At 46.2% G+C, this 18634-nt stretch overlaps 1 protein-coding gene across 2 annotated transcripts in view; it reads right to left on the reverse strand.

Moving 5' to 3' along the window:
- LOC138497708 (membrane-spanning 4-domains subfamily A member 15-like) overlaps positions 1–18634 on the reverse strand; it is a 770802-nt gene that overhangs the window by 394543 nt on the left and 357625 nt on the right. For both annotated transcript variants that reach the window (XM_069621333.1, XM_069621334.1), the window contains exon 4: positions 2007–2120. In XM_069621333.1, the coding sequence (XP_069477434.1) occupies positions 2007–2120 (114 nt within the window). The remainder of the gene's footprint in view (positions 1–2006; positions 2121–18634) is intronic.

An 18634-nucleotide genomic window follows, 5' to 3' on the forward strand; every position in this document is an offset into this window, starting at 1 on the left:
CATCATACATGATGCAATACATATAGTAACATTGTGCACGGCTGGTTGGTGGGTGCCTATACATGATCCGCCTGCTCCATCCGAGATGGTTCCAGCCCAATTCGTCCATCTTCCATCACGTGGGTGCTGCAGTGATCATCTTCTCATGTTCGAAGGTCATGTTCGAAGGTCAAAGAACAAATTAACTACACTTGACACAATGCAGGTTTATCACTATACTGTGCACCTGGCAGACCTCAAGACTAGCACAAAGGAGCTTCTGGGACACTAACCTTCACACACATTTCACTCAATCCATTCTTCCCATCCGGCTCCAGGTCTCCACTCTAATTTTGAACTAAAATGTATCTCTCCCAGCACCTCGCTTCAACGATGTGCCCTGTCTGTCCTCTTTGAACATTTCAGGACTTGTTACTTTGGGGTTGGCGATCAAAAAGCACCTGGTGCCACGGAATTCAGGGGTCTTGAGGTTTAGTCAGTTATATGGGCTATAACTCGTGGTCGGCTGGGGATGGGACGGGTCATGCTTTGGCCAGTGTGAGACAACATGCACGTCAGGCGCTGGTCTGTGATCACGGCCTTGTAGGGCACATTCCTCTTGAGTAAAGAACACATATTTACAGCACTGCTAGAACAATTAATCGGTGTTGTGGCGGTTGGGGTGTGGGCTGTCTTCATGGGAGCTCGGGCATAGTTGGGAGATTTCCCTTGTCTCGCAATTTGGGCCTAATGCATGCAATGCCATATTTGCCACGCCAGCCTTATCTCCTAGCTATGATTACTACGATCTACGCAAAATAGTAATGTTGCTCGCACCATGCGCTAAACCATGTTGGTTGATTATATTGATTTCACTGCCCCCCTGGCCCATCACAGTGCTTATAATGCATCTCACCTCACTCTAAAGCTCCTAGGGGGTGAGACGGGGCTGCCCCCTTCCCAAAAATCTGTCTGGGTAGGGTTTCACAACAAGTCTGGAAAACCAATTGGAATATATAATTTTTTAATAGGAATATTTGACCAAACCCTATTTATATGCATGTTTCTGTCAATTGATGCTCATTGCTCTAATGTTTTTATTTGGTGTGCACAGTTTCACATTTTCATGTTTCCTTTCATTTCCTTTAACATAACATAACATAACATATCATATGAGGACAGGATAGTCAACCCAAGTGGGACAGCTCTGCCCAGATGTGGATTCCAAGCCTGTTGGGCCTAGAGACCCAGGCTAAACCTCTCTGATGATGACTGATACTAATGAGGCAGAAACATACCTGGGGTTGCTTGCGGTCTCGTGCAGAAGGAATGTGACCAAGCAGTTTGGGCTGGACTAGGCCTCATTTGCATATGGTATTTCTCTTTTCTATAATGGCTTGGCAGGAACAATGGTCTGGAGGGTGGCCCAGAGTGATGCCAGAAGTTAAGAGGAATTCTAAAACGTTCAGCCATAACCTATTTTATGTGCTATTGTCAGAGTGGGACAGGTATACCCAGACATGGGTGACAAGCCTACTGGGCCTAGAGACCCAAGCTACACCTCACTGATCATGCCAATGAGGCCGAAACATGTCTGGGGTTGCTTGTGGTCGAGTGTAGAAGATATGTGATCAGAAAGTTCAGGCTGGACTGCCCCTTTTGGGGTGGAACCAAACCTGATTGGCAATTGGTCTTTCCCCTTTCTGTAATCGCTTGGCAGGCTGAAGAACGATGGTCTGAAGGGGTACCCAGAGTGAAGCGAGAGATAAAGATTAATTCTGAACCTTCCAACCTTCACCTGTTTTGTTGAGCGATATGAGAATAGGATAGCATTTTTAATCTTTTAGTTGGAAGAACAATCAGTTATCCTTTGGTTCACCTTTTTCATTATTTGTTACCTAACTAATGCAAAAGAAATACGCTCTGCCAAATACAGATAGAGACAAAGGAAAAAGTAAAATTGTTAATAAAAATTAATTTCTTCTTTAATGATTAACTTAAATCATGATTTAAAGAGCCATACTTACAAGGATGCCTCCCCAAAATACGACACCACTTATAACAGCAACGAGTGGATATACCACGGTACACAGACCACCACCTAAGAAAATATTAATGATCCCAATCATAATCTGCACCACCTGTGAACAGAAGAGAGCGGAAGAGAAGATCAGAAAAAGAACAAGAGAAACATTCAAAATCAAATAGCTTCGTCCTTTGCTCTGTGCACTAGTAGCAGCTTATTTTTCTGTTCAGTGAAGCAGGATGTGTTGGGTCAGCGGACACCCAATGTATATTATTTTTAACCGTTTGTGTCACAGCATAGAAATAGAGAATATTTAATATGCCTTCACTTGTTTAGTTATCTGATGAACATTCCTATATGTCTACCTGTAGATAAGTAATCTCGGTTTAAAGTGCTATATCATCATCATCTAGATTCCAAGCCATTAGTTTTTATTTACATAAAATGTATACCCATGCGTGTAGCCGAAGATTGTTGACAATCTAATATATGGCAGAGAAGGATTGAGGCAGCTCTGATGTAACCAATGTATCATCTGCATTTAATGTCAATTTAAAATCTCTGAAATGTACTGGGATACAAGACAGAATCTGTGGACTGTTTCTGATTAGAGCTGCAATTCGTTCCAAATATAGGACAAAAAGGAGTGTTGAAAGGAGACGCCTTCATAACAATCATGTCCCGCACAAATCACAATCTATACCAACTTTAGCTCCAGGTGCCTCAGACAAAGCACTAAACAGCTACATAAAACGCTGCTGGAAATTTCATTTTCCTTATTACTGCTTGCATAAATGTCCAAAACATTCTATGAAACCCTTCCTCTGCATCCAAGAAGATAAGGGTCACCAGGGATATCTCTTGAAGCAGCTATATCAATCAAATCTTAGGCCTATTTTGTGTGTTTGGTAGTACTGAGCCTTGAAATGAACCTATTTTCTTCAACAACCACCAAATCTGTGACAATTTGAGCTACATAAGAAGCAAGGGTTTAACTCTCAACATTAAGCAATGAGAAAGGTCTACAGAATGCATGACGACATACAGGATCTTTGTCCTACTCAGGTCATATTCCTGTGCACAATAGTTGCCACTTGGCGGAGGTGTCTCTCCTTTGGAATATTTTGAATGACCTAACTTGGGTGCTTTCCCAGGACAGGCGAAATAGATTTATAAACCTCCTAAGCAATTCAACCTTACCTAGCAGCTTTGTCTGTCACTATCCCTTTAGTGCCATTCCAGATTTCCTGATTGATTCATTATGGCTGCCTGCCGCAGTTAAAATGTTGGAAGCAATAACTCCTCTGAAAGTGGACCTTTAAGGAATAAACCTATGTCTTCAGCTGTTTTTGGGTTTCCCTGGCTATTCAATGTACTTGGATACATGAGTACAATATATTGAAAGGGTCAGTTAGAATTTAGAATGTTCCCATCATCATCTATCATGAGTTATTACCCAAGTGATAAGGACACCTCCTGAGATAGGTAGGACGATGCCGTAGAAGTGACCGAATCCAATATTTTCGAGGAAGAATTGACCACATTTTTTTTAATGAAAAATTAAAAGCTTTTCTAATACAAAATATGTGGGGGTGGGTTAAGGGATATTAAAAAAGGTAGTGGGAAGAAGGGGGCTCCCCTGCAATAAAAAAAATGTGCCCACTTCACTCTTTCAAAAACATGGATTCAGTGAAATCACCTACATCCTTGGTAGGAGACCAAGGTAAAGACAACCCACATGTAATTTATCCTATCCTAGAACCCACATATGCATAGATTCCACATTCCATCAAGCATTCCACAAGCACCTTTCATATCCAGGCAATCAAGACAAAGCAAATTTGGTGTCCAGGATACCACACATTCCTTCCAAACAAGTGATTGGCCAAAGCCTTGTACTCTCACCAAGACACAATCAAAACCCTTGCAGAATCTCCAAATATGGATGGCCCAAGGAGAGAAGATTCACCCTAAATGCATAATGTGGGAACCATCAAGTAAGGTGTGCAGCAGTGGCACATAAAGTATGTGGGCTCACATGGGCCACCAACGAACACTTGCAACCTTCTGAACAGTTAAACGCTCTTTCTGAACCAATGAGACAGGCTTAAAATGCCAAACATAGCAAACGGACCATATACCCAGATACTGTAATCCAAAAACAGAGGAATGATGGAAACAAAGAAATGAGATGAAAAGGACAGAAGAGCTACAAACTGGACGGATGAACACACTGAACACATTCAACAAGTGCATAACAGCAAGGGAGAGTGGTATGCCTGGATAGTGTTTAGACATGGAGCGATTACTTCCATGCCGAAACAAACAATGAACTCAAGAAATGTAAAGATAATAAGAATATCTAACTTGAGACAAGTTAATAAAATACAGGTATGCATTATCACAAGCACTCAAAATATACACGTGCACACAAATCATAAAGGGCCAGGATAGCTGAGGGGCAATGTGTTTGGCATGGAAGCAAGACAATGCAGAGCAATACAGGTTCGGATCACAATCCGACACTTAGGGTCTGGTCTCCAGTTTGAAGGGCATTATAAAAGATTCATTAATTAGTAACTACAGAGACAGATTTGAAATCTATATGCCATAACTGCATGCAATGTTCTCCAACATGGCTCATGGTTAAATCCACTTGCCCGGTCCCAATGTCAAAGTTGGGAACTTACCCCTTAAATTATCCTTATCCATTTGTGTCCATTGTATATATTGCAGCCGCCCTCCGACATTTTGTAACAATGGGAATTGTGTGAACTCTGGTTCATCCAGTCGCAGTCAGACCTCGTTTCTTGGGAATGGTGCCAGTGACATCAGCTGTCTTCTGTCCTGGTAAATTTCAGAACCTATTCACATAGGGTGTTCCTTTGTCTAAATGTTTTGATCGCATTTTCAGAGGCCCGCGGCTTTTAGCAGGCTCCGGCATTCCGGCAATACATTGGGAAAACAACAAAAGTCCTTTACACCATAGCTGATGGCCCATTCACAACCAATACATGTCTTCCACAATATCTCTCTTGCAAGGATGATTGATTTTCTCTCCCAAAACACAGGTTCCAAAACCAACTGTTCTGTTATTATATAACACTTTCTTCAAAGGAACTACTTCTTGTCGAGATAACACTTCAATCTTTCTCAATGCTTCTTCTTGAAATACCGACTTGTCAGGATAGCAAAAAGCAACTTGCCTCAGTGATACTACTGCTAGTCACACAAATACTAAAGTACATGAGTTCTTTTCATTCAACAAAAGTTCTTTCCACATGCCTTTCTGCCACAAAGATATCAAACCATCATCTTCTTTCCTGGCCCACTCGCCTGTCAGGAATAACCACTATAAACCCTTTCTTGATGTACTCGCCTGTCAGGAAAAATCCTCTGACAATGAACTTCAAACGTGAGGGTAATATTGATTCCAGTATTCCCCACACCAGTCTTTCGGTGTGATTTCACAATCTCTTGGCTGTTGGTAAAGTGCGATATAAGCTTTCCCAAAAGTATACCTCTCAAAAGGGGATTCATGCATTTATTGCTGTATCAAGGGTTTCTCACAACTTCTTCGACGATGGCCATGCTGGTTATGAGCTTTTCCCAGTGGTTGTCTTGATCTGGTTTGTCTGTAGCCTCTTGGCTCTAGGCAGTATTGGCTAGAGGCTTTCCCCACTGGTAATTCACCCAAGGTCTTTTGACAGTCTCTTGGCTTTGGGTAGCACTGGTTATAAACGTTCCCCTCTTGTATTCCCTTACTAGTGAACTTTCTTATTTGCCATTTATCTCTGGTTTCCTTAACTATTGAACATGTATTAAATAAGTTCTGCTTTAATATGTCAATTGTTCAGTATTAAAAATTACAGTTTTGTGACAGACTTCATGTTCGGAGCACCCCAGGGTCAGCATTCACTCACTGTCAACTCACTGATTCTCTCGGCGGCTCCCTCCGGCTGTCAGTTTTCGCAATGGTGCTTCTGTGTCCAGTCGGCTTTCTCTCCTGCCTTTGCGAGTCTCTGTTTAGTTGCGCGGCCATCTTTGGGAGCGATGCCAGCTCTGTTGATCTCCCACAACTTCACCGCTCTGCCAAACGCTGCTGTTGAAACACGTCTCCTCAGCTGGACTTCTTAATACAGTGCCTTCTGCTGCGCGTACTCTCCAATTCTTCTGGCCTTTACCCTTTGTGGTGACTTATGCTGGCAGGCTTCTCTCTGTGGCTACTCCTGCACCTCGGATAGTTTTAGCTTCCTCAGCTACACCTCTCGCACGACCATTAACTGCTTCTTCCTCTGCTTCAGCTTCACTCGCCTCCTTTCCTTCATTCCACAGCTGAGCTTCATCCTGGCTTTTAAATATCCTGCTCAGGTGCTTTAATTGGTAACAACTAGACTGCATCTTTGAATATTCACAATTCTGGGTGGGTCCTCATTGGCTCTGAGCTCCTCTTGCTTGTCTTCGTACTTTTAGCATTATGGGAACTGAAGTCCACAGAAGAACGTGTAACATTAAGTTTTTCCATTAGACAACAAGCCATTGTCAGTTCTGGAATTATAGGGGAATTGTGAGACAAGGAGTTCACCACTGTCCACTGGCATGAGTCCCCTACCCTGTGATCTGCCCACATGAAACCACCCCCAGGGTCAGGATCAGGTAGAGGCTGCCTTTCCCTCGCCACAGCAGAGGAGGTCCATACCGGGTTTCTAGTGATAATCTCACTGGATTCATCATAAAACTTAATCCATCCGTCGTTCTTCAAGATTCTAATTAAAGGTCTTTCAAGTTTGTTCTCTACTTAATCTAAAAGAAATAAGATTTGGAATTATTATCTTCTGTTTTTTTTTAAGCCATCCAGACCTCCCTTATTTCACAGTAAACTTGGAAGGGGGCCGCACAGCCACGGTCTGGCCTGCATGGATCTGTATTTCAGCTAACTCAGCAAGTTGAATCTCCTTGCAGCCTTGAGGCTTCTCATTCACTCTAATGCGACTCTGCCTTCCATTTTATACATGATGGCCCCACTCTTTACTGTCGCGTTTCTATGTTTAGCAAGCTATATATGTATATCGTTTGTGTTGCGTTTCAGCATATACACTGGCTATGTCATGTTCTTCATCTCTATACAGTGCAAGCCATATTCTTGTATAAATGCACATATGACCTAGTGTTCGTGTTGTTTCATGGTGAGTGCATATCTGCTTCATGTCTATTGTACTCACGTGTGTCAGTTGGCAGTGAAGTCACTTGTTCTCGCCATCTTCGATCACATCAGATCCATCTCTTGTATTAATCTGGGATAAGGCTGATAAGGTTGCCTATGTGCACAGTGTCTCTCACCCTCATGGTGTAAATGCAAGGAAGTGTCAGTTGCCATGAGTGACGCATTCATCTGTCTTGACACTAAAATCCCCACATGAGATCCCCCTGAGCAAAGCCCTCCACTGTTCAGAGTAGCCTCAAATTAGGATGTAGGACCGTTCAAATGATGGAAAATAATACAAGGATATCATATAGTATTACATGAGCATTTCAAGGAAAAATTTGAATTATGTCTTTTCTGTTGTCACACTTCGGTAATTATATATATATATATAATATTACTCACCGTAATCGTATTTCTGATGCTTGTATCTGCTTAGATTAACATGCTGTGCCTAGGCCCACATCTGAGTGGAAGCTGCAGAGTATTACAGTTGTTATTTTCGAAACTCGAAAAGGGACGTCGACAGGGTGTGCCAGTAATACTATCCCTAGTGTGACGTCTGCTGTACCCATGATCCCTCGCGCGTCGAGGTCCCTCAGATTGTTATTTTCCTGACATGGTGTAGCATGAGTACAGTTGTATCCGAGCAGATACGTATCAGACAAGCTCATATGCATCCATACGCCTTCTTTCTGTGTGGAGGAAGGGTGGGCCGCATGTGAATCTAAGCAGATACAAGCATCAGAAATACGATTACGGTGACTAATGTATCCCTTTTGAGGCTTGTGGAATCTGCTCAATCACATGCTGTGCATAGATTAGCGAGCAGTGTTAGAAGGAGGTGGGATGTGAGAATGTTCATGAGCGAACAAATGTTTTAGAACCGCGTGTCCCACTTGTGTATCTGTCTTGGAATGAGTGTCAATGCAGAAGTGCTGAGTGAAAGTATGTATTGAGCTCCATGTAGCTGCTTTGCAAATACTGTCTAAAGGGACATTTGCAATGAAAGCCAGGGTGGCTCCTGTGCCTCTTGTCGAGTGAGCCCTGGGCGTAAAAGGCAGTGTTTTATTTGATAGGGAATAGCACAGTTGGATACAACTGACTATCCACCTAGAGATGGCATTCTTTGAAATGCGGTCACCTTCTCTGCCTGGCACAATGGAGACAAACAGTTGATCTGTCTTTCTAAGTGGTCTGGTCTTATCTACATAGTAGAGGACCGCCCTCCTCACATCCAGTGTGTGGAGTTTTACCTCAGCTGAGCTGTTGGTTTCCTGGAATAAAGCTGGTAGCTCGACTGACTGGTTTACATGAAATTTGGAGATTAATTTAGGGGAGAACCTAGGGTGAGTACGTAAAACCAGCTTGTCTTTGTGTACAACAAAGAAAGGATCCTGCAGTGATTAATGCTTGTATTTCACTAACTCTTCTTATGGAAGTGATAGCCACCAAGAAGGCAGTTTTGTAAGTCAGGTGTTTGAGACTGGACTTGTGCATCAGCTTGAAATGGGGGCCCATGAGCTTAGGGAGTACAACATTGAGATCCCATCCTGGCGGTGGGTTCGTAATTGGTAGGTGGAGTCATTTTTACTCCCTCCATGAATGCTTTGATGACAAGTACCTTCCACCATGAGATATTATTGTGGGAAGTGGTGTAACCTGCAAAGCCGCCAGGTGGATCTTCAAGGAGTGGAACACTAACCCTGCATCCAGCAAGTGGAGCATATATGTCAGAATGTGGGAAGGAGCACATTCAATGGGGTTAATTTGTCTAGACTGGCAACAAATTACAAATCTTCTCCACTTGTCAAAATAACAGTGTCTAGTGTTAGGTTTTCTTGATTCCTTCAAGATATCCATACATCTTTGAGGCAGGTTAAGATGACCAAACTCTATGACTTCAGGAGCCATGCTGCCAAGTTCATTGAGTGAGGTAGAAAGTGCACTGTTTAGCCCCAGTGCTGGGAGAGCAGGTTGTATGGGCACGGGAGTTTGATGGGATCGCACATTGCCAGTTTTCACATATGTGGATTTCTTCTTGATCCAACACGGGTACTGTGGGGAAAAAAGTTTGGGGATGAGACTGTAGTGGTAGTATTGTACTCACAGTGTTGTTTTTTTCTATACAGCCTGGGGCTGGACACCATATTCTGAAAATTTGCAAACCACCTTTTGCTGTATTACATTCTTGGCTGTTGTGTTTTTTCCTTCATAGTTTGTGACAGACAGGAGCCCGTCTATGAATGCTTGCATCACGGTACCTCCCACATTGATTACTCTTTAAAGTCTCATGTCACCAAAAAGGTTCAGCTGGCCCAACATCAACTCTTGCGCAGAAAGTAAAGTTACATTTTCACAGTGAATTATTTTGATCAACAGTTCTGGTTTTAGTACTATTGCATATTGCTGGAGGTAATACTTTTTTGGCTTTAGTTCACAAAGAGACTCTTTGTCCCTTGTGATCACGATGCCATTCTGCTGCCTGACGTATTACTGGGACTCATAAGTTTGATAGTGTTAATTCTGTGCTGACCACTCTTCACTGAATCCAATTGAATCCATCTTTTTAAGCTACGATGTTTAAAGCAAATCATTGAGACTGGGCCAGGCAAGTTACCTTGTTAAATAGCTTTTCCTGGCTGAAGCCAAGGCTCAGAACAATTTGATCATAAAACCCTTCGGATCTCCATGTTGTTAAATCCCAGAATCAGAGGCAAGCTTTGTCAACTTATTGCCACTTGTTTTTGGAACTCTGGTCACACAACACCAAGACTGGATCTTCTGATTACTGGCAAGCGTTCACCAATTAAAGATGTCACTCTTTCCATAATTTATTTGCTTTTGCATTCTGTAATTATGTATCCTTATTTTGTTATTATCCTTTGTTGCATTCTGTTTCTATATGTTTAGTTTATTGTATGTACAATGGTATGTGAGACCTCTGTAAAAAGGTTTATGCGTAATGAAATAAATTCAGAGACATCTACTTCCACTGAAGAAGAGTGGACCATTGACCTGCACTTGAGGGCAATAGGACAAGACAGTGTATTAGGGCTTTAAGTGTTTGAAGAGGCCTGGCTGAACAACATTTAATGATCCTTGTTGATGACCATTCTGTATTTCTTTCAGATGCTTACAATGTATAACTGTTTATGTACTTGTTTTAAATTGGTTTAAAAGCAGTAACCTTTAACATCAATACAATCAAGACCAAAATAAATACACAAAACAACATGTCATAATATATAAACAAAAGAAAATAAGAAAACATAAAAAGAAACAAAAGAAATAATAATAATACATTTTAAAACATTAAAAAAGATGCACATAAAAACTGTGTATTAACATGTTATGTATAGGAGTCAATTTCAATATTCCAGGCTCTAATGAAAGTACTAACAGTCACCAAAATAGAAGTAATGGAGCCAGACAAACAATAGTTCCATGTGGATTCATTACATCCTACATTACTAAGACACAGATGCTGAAACTTCTTGAAAGCATTGCCTCTAAGTCCTTGTCTTGTTGTACAAAAAAGTAGCAAGTGTTTCATTGATTCCTGATGATCCCTGTCTTGGCAGAACCAACAAAACGCCTTCTCCACATTTTCCACTCAATACCATATGAGAATCTCTTTAGTATGTACAGGGTTCCAACAAAACCTAATAAACTGGCGACGTGTGCACCTATCTGGGTATATTGACAAAAAGGGAGCTAAAATGCCCCGCCTCTTATGGTCCCCTTGCAGGTGACCCAGCGAAGTATACTGAGGAAAGCCATCCACTGTGCAGGCCCAAAAGTGCATTTTTACTTTGGAGGGATTCCTCATCAATTCATAAACAGTACTGCCACATTCAGATAGTAAGGCGGAAACGAAAAACCTCCAGCTCGTGCAATACCACAGAGCCCTTTTCCTTACATATGTCTCCAATGTCAGAAAATAGGAAGCCTTCACTAGACACCAAATTTTTCTATACAGTCTAAGGTACCTCCAGTGACTCTTTGCTTTTAGCAAGGGTAAGGAACAAGTTACTTACCTGTAACTGTTGTTCTCCAGCATGGGTCTGGCATGGATTCACATGCTCATGAATATTCCCCGTCGTCAGGCTGGGAATCCTCGGTAAAGAAAAATCAGTATCAGTTTTGTTTCTGATCTGTCTTTCGTAGTAGTAACCAATCACTGATCTCTGCGTCACACTGACCACAGCCAATGACTGCCATCTCCCTAAGCCCCGCCTCTGGCAGCCATCTTCAGATTTGGTAGCACGTGAAGTGGCAGTATGACCAAGTGAAGAGCCGCAGAGGGGTAGGCGGGAGGGTTCGCATGTGAATCCATGCCAGACCCATGCTGGAGAACAACAGTTACAGGTAAGTAACTTGTTCCTTCTCCAGCATGGGGTCTGGCATGGATTCACATGCTCATGAATAAAAGAATACATAGCAGTACACACATGCACAACCACGGGAGGTGGAAAAGGCTCAACATTAAGCATTACATCCAAAGCTCAACATTAAGCAATTCTTACCTCCTCACCAGGCTCACCTTAGGCGAACAGGTTGCGCAGCACTGCTTGGCTGACCCTGGACTCCTCCCTGTAATCCCGATCGACGCAGTAGAATTTCGTGTAGGTGTGCGTCGACCTCCACGTAGCAGCCCTGCAGATGTCCAGCAGGGGCACACCAGATAGGAACGCCGTGGTAGCTGCGATCGCTCTGGTGGAATGGGCTCTCGGACGGCCAGGCAGCGGTTGGTTTGCCAACCGATGACAGTACATGATACAGCCGGAGAGCCATCTGGAAATGGAAGCCTTCGAGAGAGCCTTCCCCTGATTGACAGGTCCAAAGTTCACAAAAAGTTGTGACGTCTTCCGAAAACTCTTTGTGCGGTCCACGCAGAACTTCAGCGCTCTAGCCACATCCAGCGAGTGCAAAGTCCTTTCAGCCGGCGACGAAGGCGACGGGAAGAAAACAGGCAACACCAAGGGTTCGTTGAGGTGGAAGTCCGACGGCACCTTGGGCATGAAGGAGGGGTGCGTCCTGAGCACTACCCTTGTGTCGTGAAAAGTCAAGTACGGGGGCTTGCAGGAAAGGGCCTGGATCTCTCCCACCCGTCGTGCAGAGGTGATGGCCACAACAAACGCTGTTTTCCCCAACAAGAACTTCAACGGGGCTGAGTGCAGAGGCTCGAACGGAGGTCCCATGAGCTTGGTCAGCACCACGTTGAGCTCCCACGCCGGGGCTGGGGCCTTCACCGGCAGTAACGATCTGAACAGTCCCTTCATGAATTCTTTCACCAGACGATGAGACCACAAAGACGTCCGTCCCGTGGTTCTGGTTTATCGGGAGATCGCAGCAAGATGAATCTTGATGGAAGCGTGCGCCAGTCCAGCCTTGGCCAGCGTCAGCAGGTATGGCAGTACTTGAGGAACCGTAATCCGTAGAGGGTTAATCTTCTGTGCATGGCACCAGACAGAGAACCTCTTCCATTTGTGTCCGTAGCATTTAAGAGTTGAGGACGCCCTGGCCTTTGCAAGAACCTCTCTGCAGTCGGCCGGTATGTCGTAACCTCCAAACTCTAACGCTGCAGGAGCCAGGCCTGCAAGTTCAGCGACTTCGGGTCGTGATGGAGGATGGCACCTCCTTCCCTGGAGAGAAGATCCGCGTCCACTGGCAGCTTGATTGACGGGGATGCTGACAAGTCCAGAAGGTCCGGGAACCATATCTGCCTCGGCCACGCAGGTGCGACGAGGATCATCGTGCACTGTGACCTCTTGAGCAGGTTGATGAGCCGGATCAGCAGCGGCAATGGAGGGAACGCATATAGGAACAGGCCCTCCCAGGGGAACGAGAAAGCATCCCCCATGCTCCTCGGCATAGAAACCTGCTGGCGAACCTCCGGCACTTGGAGTTCGTCGCTGTCGCGAACAGATCGATCTGGGGTGTGCCCCACTGTCAGAAGAGGCGGTCCACTAGATCCTGTCGTAGTTCCCACTCGTGGCACGAGGGCAGCTCTCTGCTGAGCGAGTCGGCGATGGTGTTTTTTTATTCCTGCCAGATGAAATGGCACCAGAAACATCCCTTGGGCGACGGCCCAATGCCACAGATCCTGCGCCTCCTTGGACAGGGCTGGGGATCTGGTACCGCCCTGCTTCCTGATGTAGAACATGGTGGTGGTGTTGTCGGTGAAGATCCTCACCACCTTGCCCTTGAGGGACGGAAGAAAGGACCTCAGGGCCCAAAACACTGCACGGAGTTCCAGGATGTTGATATGGAGGGACTTCTCCGTCGGCAGCCAAAGGCCCCTCGCGTGCAGATTTTCAGTGTGCGCTCCCCACCCTTCCAGGGAGGCATCCGTGGTCACTGTCTTCTGGTGGCCCGGGGTCTGGAAGTCCATGCCCGCCGTCAGATGCGTGCGGGTGCCCCACCACCGGATCGCTCGTCGGAAGCTCTCGTCGAGTGTGATCCTGTCCTCGAAGCTGCCCGTCGTCTGGATCCAGCAAGCGTCCAGGAACTCCTGTAACGGGCGCATCCGAAGCCTGCACAGGCGGATGAGATAAATGCAAGAAGACATCATTCCGAGGAGGGACTTGATGGACCTCACCCTGGCCGCGTCCGCAACCAGCATCCGCTGCACCTTGCCCAAGATGGCCCTCGTCCTTTCCTCCGACGGAGAGGCCAGAAGCGCCACTGTGTCGAGCTTTGCTCCCAGAAACAGTGCGTCTTGTGCGGGCACCAGGTGGGACTTGGCGTAGTTTATGGAGAATCCCAGGTCCGTGAGTAGTTGGACGGTCCTCGCCGTGTGCTCCGCAGCGAGCTCCTTTGTCTTTGCTCGGATGAGCCAGTCATCCAGGTAGGGGTAGACGTGGATCCCCTCCAGGCGCAGCCACGCCGCCACCGGTGCGAGGCACTTGGTGAACACCCCACGGCCAGTTCAGTCCTGCTTCGACGAGGCTTTGCCGCCTTGTCCTCCCTGGCGACGACAGCGGGGTCCGCCCGACTTGCCTCGTCCCCTGTAGGCTTCCTGTGACGACGAGCGGGCTGCTTGACGGTAGGTGGAATATCCACCGCCGGAACCTTTGGAGGCACCCTGCTTGCCTCCGGCGCTCCGAAAGGGCGGCCGCCGTTGCTGGAGAACACCAATAGCCCGGGCCGTCTCCGTGTCCGTCTTGATGGCTTGTAGGGAATCGTCCACTGTTTTCCCAAACAGGTTGCTCCCATCGAAAGGCATGTCCAAAAATCTGGTCTGCACGTCTTGCCGGACGTCCGTTGCCTTGAGCCATCCACGCCGTCTAAGGCACACGCCGTTGCCCAACTGGCGAAAACCAGTGTCAGCGATGTCCGTCGCTATCGTAATGGCGTGGTCCGACGCCACTTCTCCTTCCTGCAAGATCTCTAGGGCCTCAGCCCTCTTGTCATCTGGTAGGAAGTCCAGCAGGGGGGCGATCTTGTACCACAACTCCCTGTCGTAGCGGGCTACGATGGTTAAGGCGTTTGCAGCCTTAATCGTCGTCGCTGCCGATGAGATGAATCTGCGTCCCATCGTGTCCAATTTCTTTCCCTCGCCGTCCGGTGGGGAGGTCGACGTAGAGGCCGAAGCCCCCCCGCTTTCTTCCTGGCCGCCGCGGAGATGACCGAGTCCTGGGTCGGCTGTGCCCGAAGGCACAAGGGGGCCGTGTCCGGGACCCGGTACTTCTTCTCGTACCGATCCCTTCTCGCAGGCGTTGTGGATGGGTTCTTGAGGAGGGCGAGACCCTCATCCCAGATATCGTCCAGTAGAGGTACAGAGAGGACCGTCTTCCTCTTGGTCTTGCGCCGTTGATAAAGGAAACCTTCCTTCTTCTTCTCTTCCCGGCAGAGCTGGAAAAGCTTGGATGCCCTGGCGATCATGGCATGAAACGATCCAATCTCGTCGGGCGGGGAGGCCCGGGGAGGAGGTGACGACGGAAGATCCTCGTCGTAAACCTCGTCGTCTGTACCCGTCGCGGCCATGTCCGTCCCTGTATCATCCCCACGGGTCGTGGACGGGGAGGAGGGCTGAGCAGGGCGCGATGGTTGAAAAGGAGGTGGAGGATGAATCTTTCTTCTTTTAGGCGGAGGGCTCCCAGAAGGGCCTGGCTCCGGGTCCCCCGTCGGGAGCGGTTCCTCCGTTGGTGGTAACGGCAATCTCGTCCTTATCTCCGAGCATAAGGACTGTATAGCCAACAAAATGGCCGCTGAGTTGTCTTGCGGCACTGGTTGAGGGGATTCCGACGGGCGGTCAGGGGCCTTGTCGGCACCCTCGACGTTCTCGTCGTCTCCTACGTCGGGATCCCTCCCGACGGGCTGGTCTTCTTCCACGCCAATGCCGTGGCTTAAGACTTTGATCAGCTCCTCTTCAGAGGTTGAGGCCGAATCCACGATGACCTCCTGCCCCCCCCTTTTTCTTCTCCGTCGGAGGTTTCACGGGGGTCCTGTCGATGGGCTTGAAAGAGGACTCCCTCCGCGGTGGCAGGGAAACTATGAGCCCCGAAGTCGCCTCCACTGGTGTAGCCTCCACAGGCTGAGCCAGGGCCGCCGCAACTGTCTCGATAGAGGCCTTGGCAGGGTGGATCAAGGCTTCCACCACCTTAGGTGCGCTCACCGCCTTCTCCTTGGGGGGAGGGTCACCGCCTCACTCCCCCTCCGATGGGGCCTTCGAGCTTGACCGGGGTCTCTTCAGGAGCTTCGCCGGGTGCTCGGCCTTCCTCTTACCCGAGCCAGAGCGTTGGCTCGTGGTTGATGGCGCCGGGGAGGATGCGCCCTGCCTGGCAGCCGTAGAGCCCGACCGTTCAGTGTTCCCGGTGCCAGCGGACTCGCGGTGCTTGGCCTTCTGTTGGACCCCCGTCACTGGGGCGCCCTCAAAGGTCTTAGAAGACCGCTCGGACTTCTTCTTCTCGCCTGACGGGCTTTTACCTTCCAGCCAGTTGGCGAGACTTAGATGGCGGTCCTTCATGGTCCGCTCCGACATATTGCCGCAAAACGCACAGTCCTTCTCCACGTGCATCTTGTCCTCATGCAGGCAGTAGAGGCAAAGGGAGTGTTCGTCCTCCTTAAAGACATTCTGAAGCTTGCATCCAGGGCAAACCCTGAACAGCTTTCCGGGCGTCGAGCTTCCCTTATCCTGGGCCATGATCGAGATGGGCCTGAGAAACTTCTGGAGTCCTCCAAAAGCGTAGCTCGACGAAATCTTCACCCTTGAGGGGCGTAGAGAAATCCGACACGGGTCCCCGTTGATCGGATAAAGAAACGGTGGAGCTTGAGGCTCTTTTGACCGAAAAAAGAGAAATTTCCTATGAAAATAGCACGAGGATCCCAACACATGAACGTGCGGTAAAAATCTGGAGATGGCTGCCAGAGGCGGGGCTTAGGGAGATGGCAGTCATTGGCTGTGGTCAGTGTGACGCAGAGATCAGTGATTGGTTACTACAACGAAAGACAGATCAGAATCGAAACTGATACTGATTTTTCTTTACCGAGGATTCCCAGCCTGACGACGGGGAATATTCATGAGCATGTGAGCCCATGCCAGACCCCATGCTGGAGAAGCCAAGCTCATATTGAATTGTAAGGAGCAGTATTGAGCCAGGAACACCCAAGTCCTCCCTCCAAATAAGGGGTTCCAAGACACGTAGATGATCCATTATTGTTAAATCATATACTTCAATATCGTAGAGGATCCTTGGCACTATTTTCTCTTCGTAACAGCGAACACAGGGTAGCAGAGAAAATCTACCATAACAGGAAAACGCTCTACGCAGCTGATTAGATAGTACCAAATGCCATGATCTTAACCAGGACTGAATCAGAGTTTTATTATTTTTAGCATTGAAAAGGAAGCCCAAATAAATGAGGGAGTCAACAGTGGCCACTGGCTTTGATTGTATCCACCACTGAAAGATGTTTTTTTAAAAAAGAACTTATCAAGTTCATTACCTTGGTCTTTGTGGGATTAATAGACAAGGAATGAACCTTAACAAAATCAGAGAAACCCTCAAGCAGATGTTGCATACCTATAGGGGTTAAATCGAATATAAAAACATCATCTGCATAGGCCACAGTGTTCTATGTTGGTAAAGGTTTGTGTTACTAGTTCTTTCGGTTGCAGATACACCCCAATGTCAGCCATATACATGTTAGATAAACATCGGGCCAAAACACAGCCCTGCCTAACCCCCGTTAAGGTAAAAATGAGGCGACATAACATGCCTTATGGTTTAGTCGAGCTTGCATGGAAGAATGATTGTACAGGCCAATAATTAACCTCAACAAACCATGTGGAATACCCCATTTATACAATTTAGACCAAAGCAAGTTACGGTCTACTGCGTCAAAGGCAGATGTCAGGTCAATGGAGGCAAAGTAAATAGAATTAATTCCCTTCCCCCAAGCCAGATGTTGTAAGCACTTAATCACAAGACCATTAAATGAGGTGCACATATTTTTTCTAAAGCCAATCTGCCACTTCTAAATTCTTCCCGAGCCAGTAGACAAATTCTAGATGCTGAAGCAAGATACCAGCAAAAGCCTTGCTATAAGCATCCAGAATGTCTATTGTCCTATAGTTGGTGGAATGCAATCTTGTACCATTTTTATAAATTGGTACAACATAGGCCTGGGACCAAGAGGGCATAAAGTACTCCAACCGTATAATGTTAGAAAACAAGTATGTAAGAATTCATGACAAAGGTAGTCGGATCTGATTCAAATAGGGAATTGGAAAGTTTATTGGGTCCTGGAGCTCCGGAAGAACTAATCCAATTAATCATCTCAAGGACAACCTCATAATTGATGACAATATTATATGTTGTGTCACCAATATCAGAGATGACGGGCAAATTGGGAATTGGCCTTGCAGGAAAGGCATAGAGAGGCTGAAAATGACATACCCAATCTTTGTCGGAAACTGCATTCACAAAAGTACCTACCTGCTGAGAATCTATATCATTAATAAGTTTTCAAAAGGCCTTGGAATTTTTGTTACTTTGCATGTAACACATTTTTATAGGATTGCTGAATTTTCTTAATCTGGACATTTTTCTCTAAAATAGAATATAATGTGGGTGTCCAGTCATAATTTCGAAAACATAATTTCGAAAGTCAAAAAAGTCGAATCAAAAATGTCGAAAAAAAAAATGTCGAATTGTTTTTTTTTTTTTCGATATTCTTTTTGGGCTCTAGTTTCTGTGAAAAAAATAGGTAAAAATAAAAAAAAAGGGGGGTTGGGGGGAACCCCCCATTTCGAAAAAAAAACGTCATTAAAAAAAAATTCGACATTTTTTTTTTCGACGTTTTTTTTTTACTTTTTGACTTTCGAATATTTTGTATTCGAAATTATGTCTATGAACCTATAATGTGGTATTCAGAGTCTGCCTAACAAGCCATCTCATCTTTTTCCACCTGGCAAC

Source organism: Ambystoma mexicanum, chromosome 5q, assembly GCF_040938575.1.
Source record: "Ambystoma mexicanum isolate Mex_15411 chromosome 5q, UKY_AmexF1_1, whole genome shotgun sequence".
NCBI lineage: Eukaryota > Metazoa > Chordata > Amphibia > Caudata > Ambystomatidae > Ambystoma > Ambystoma mexicanum.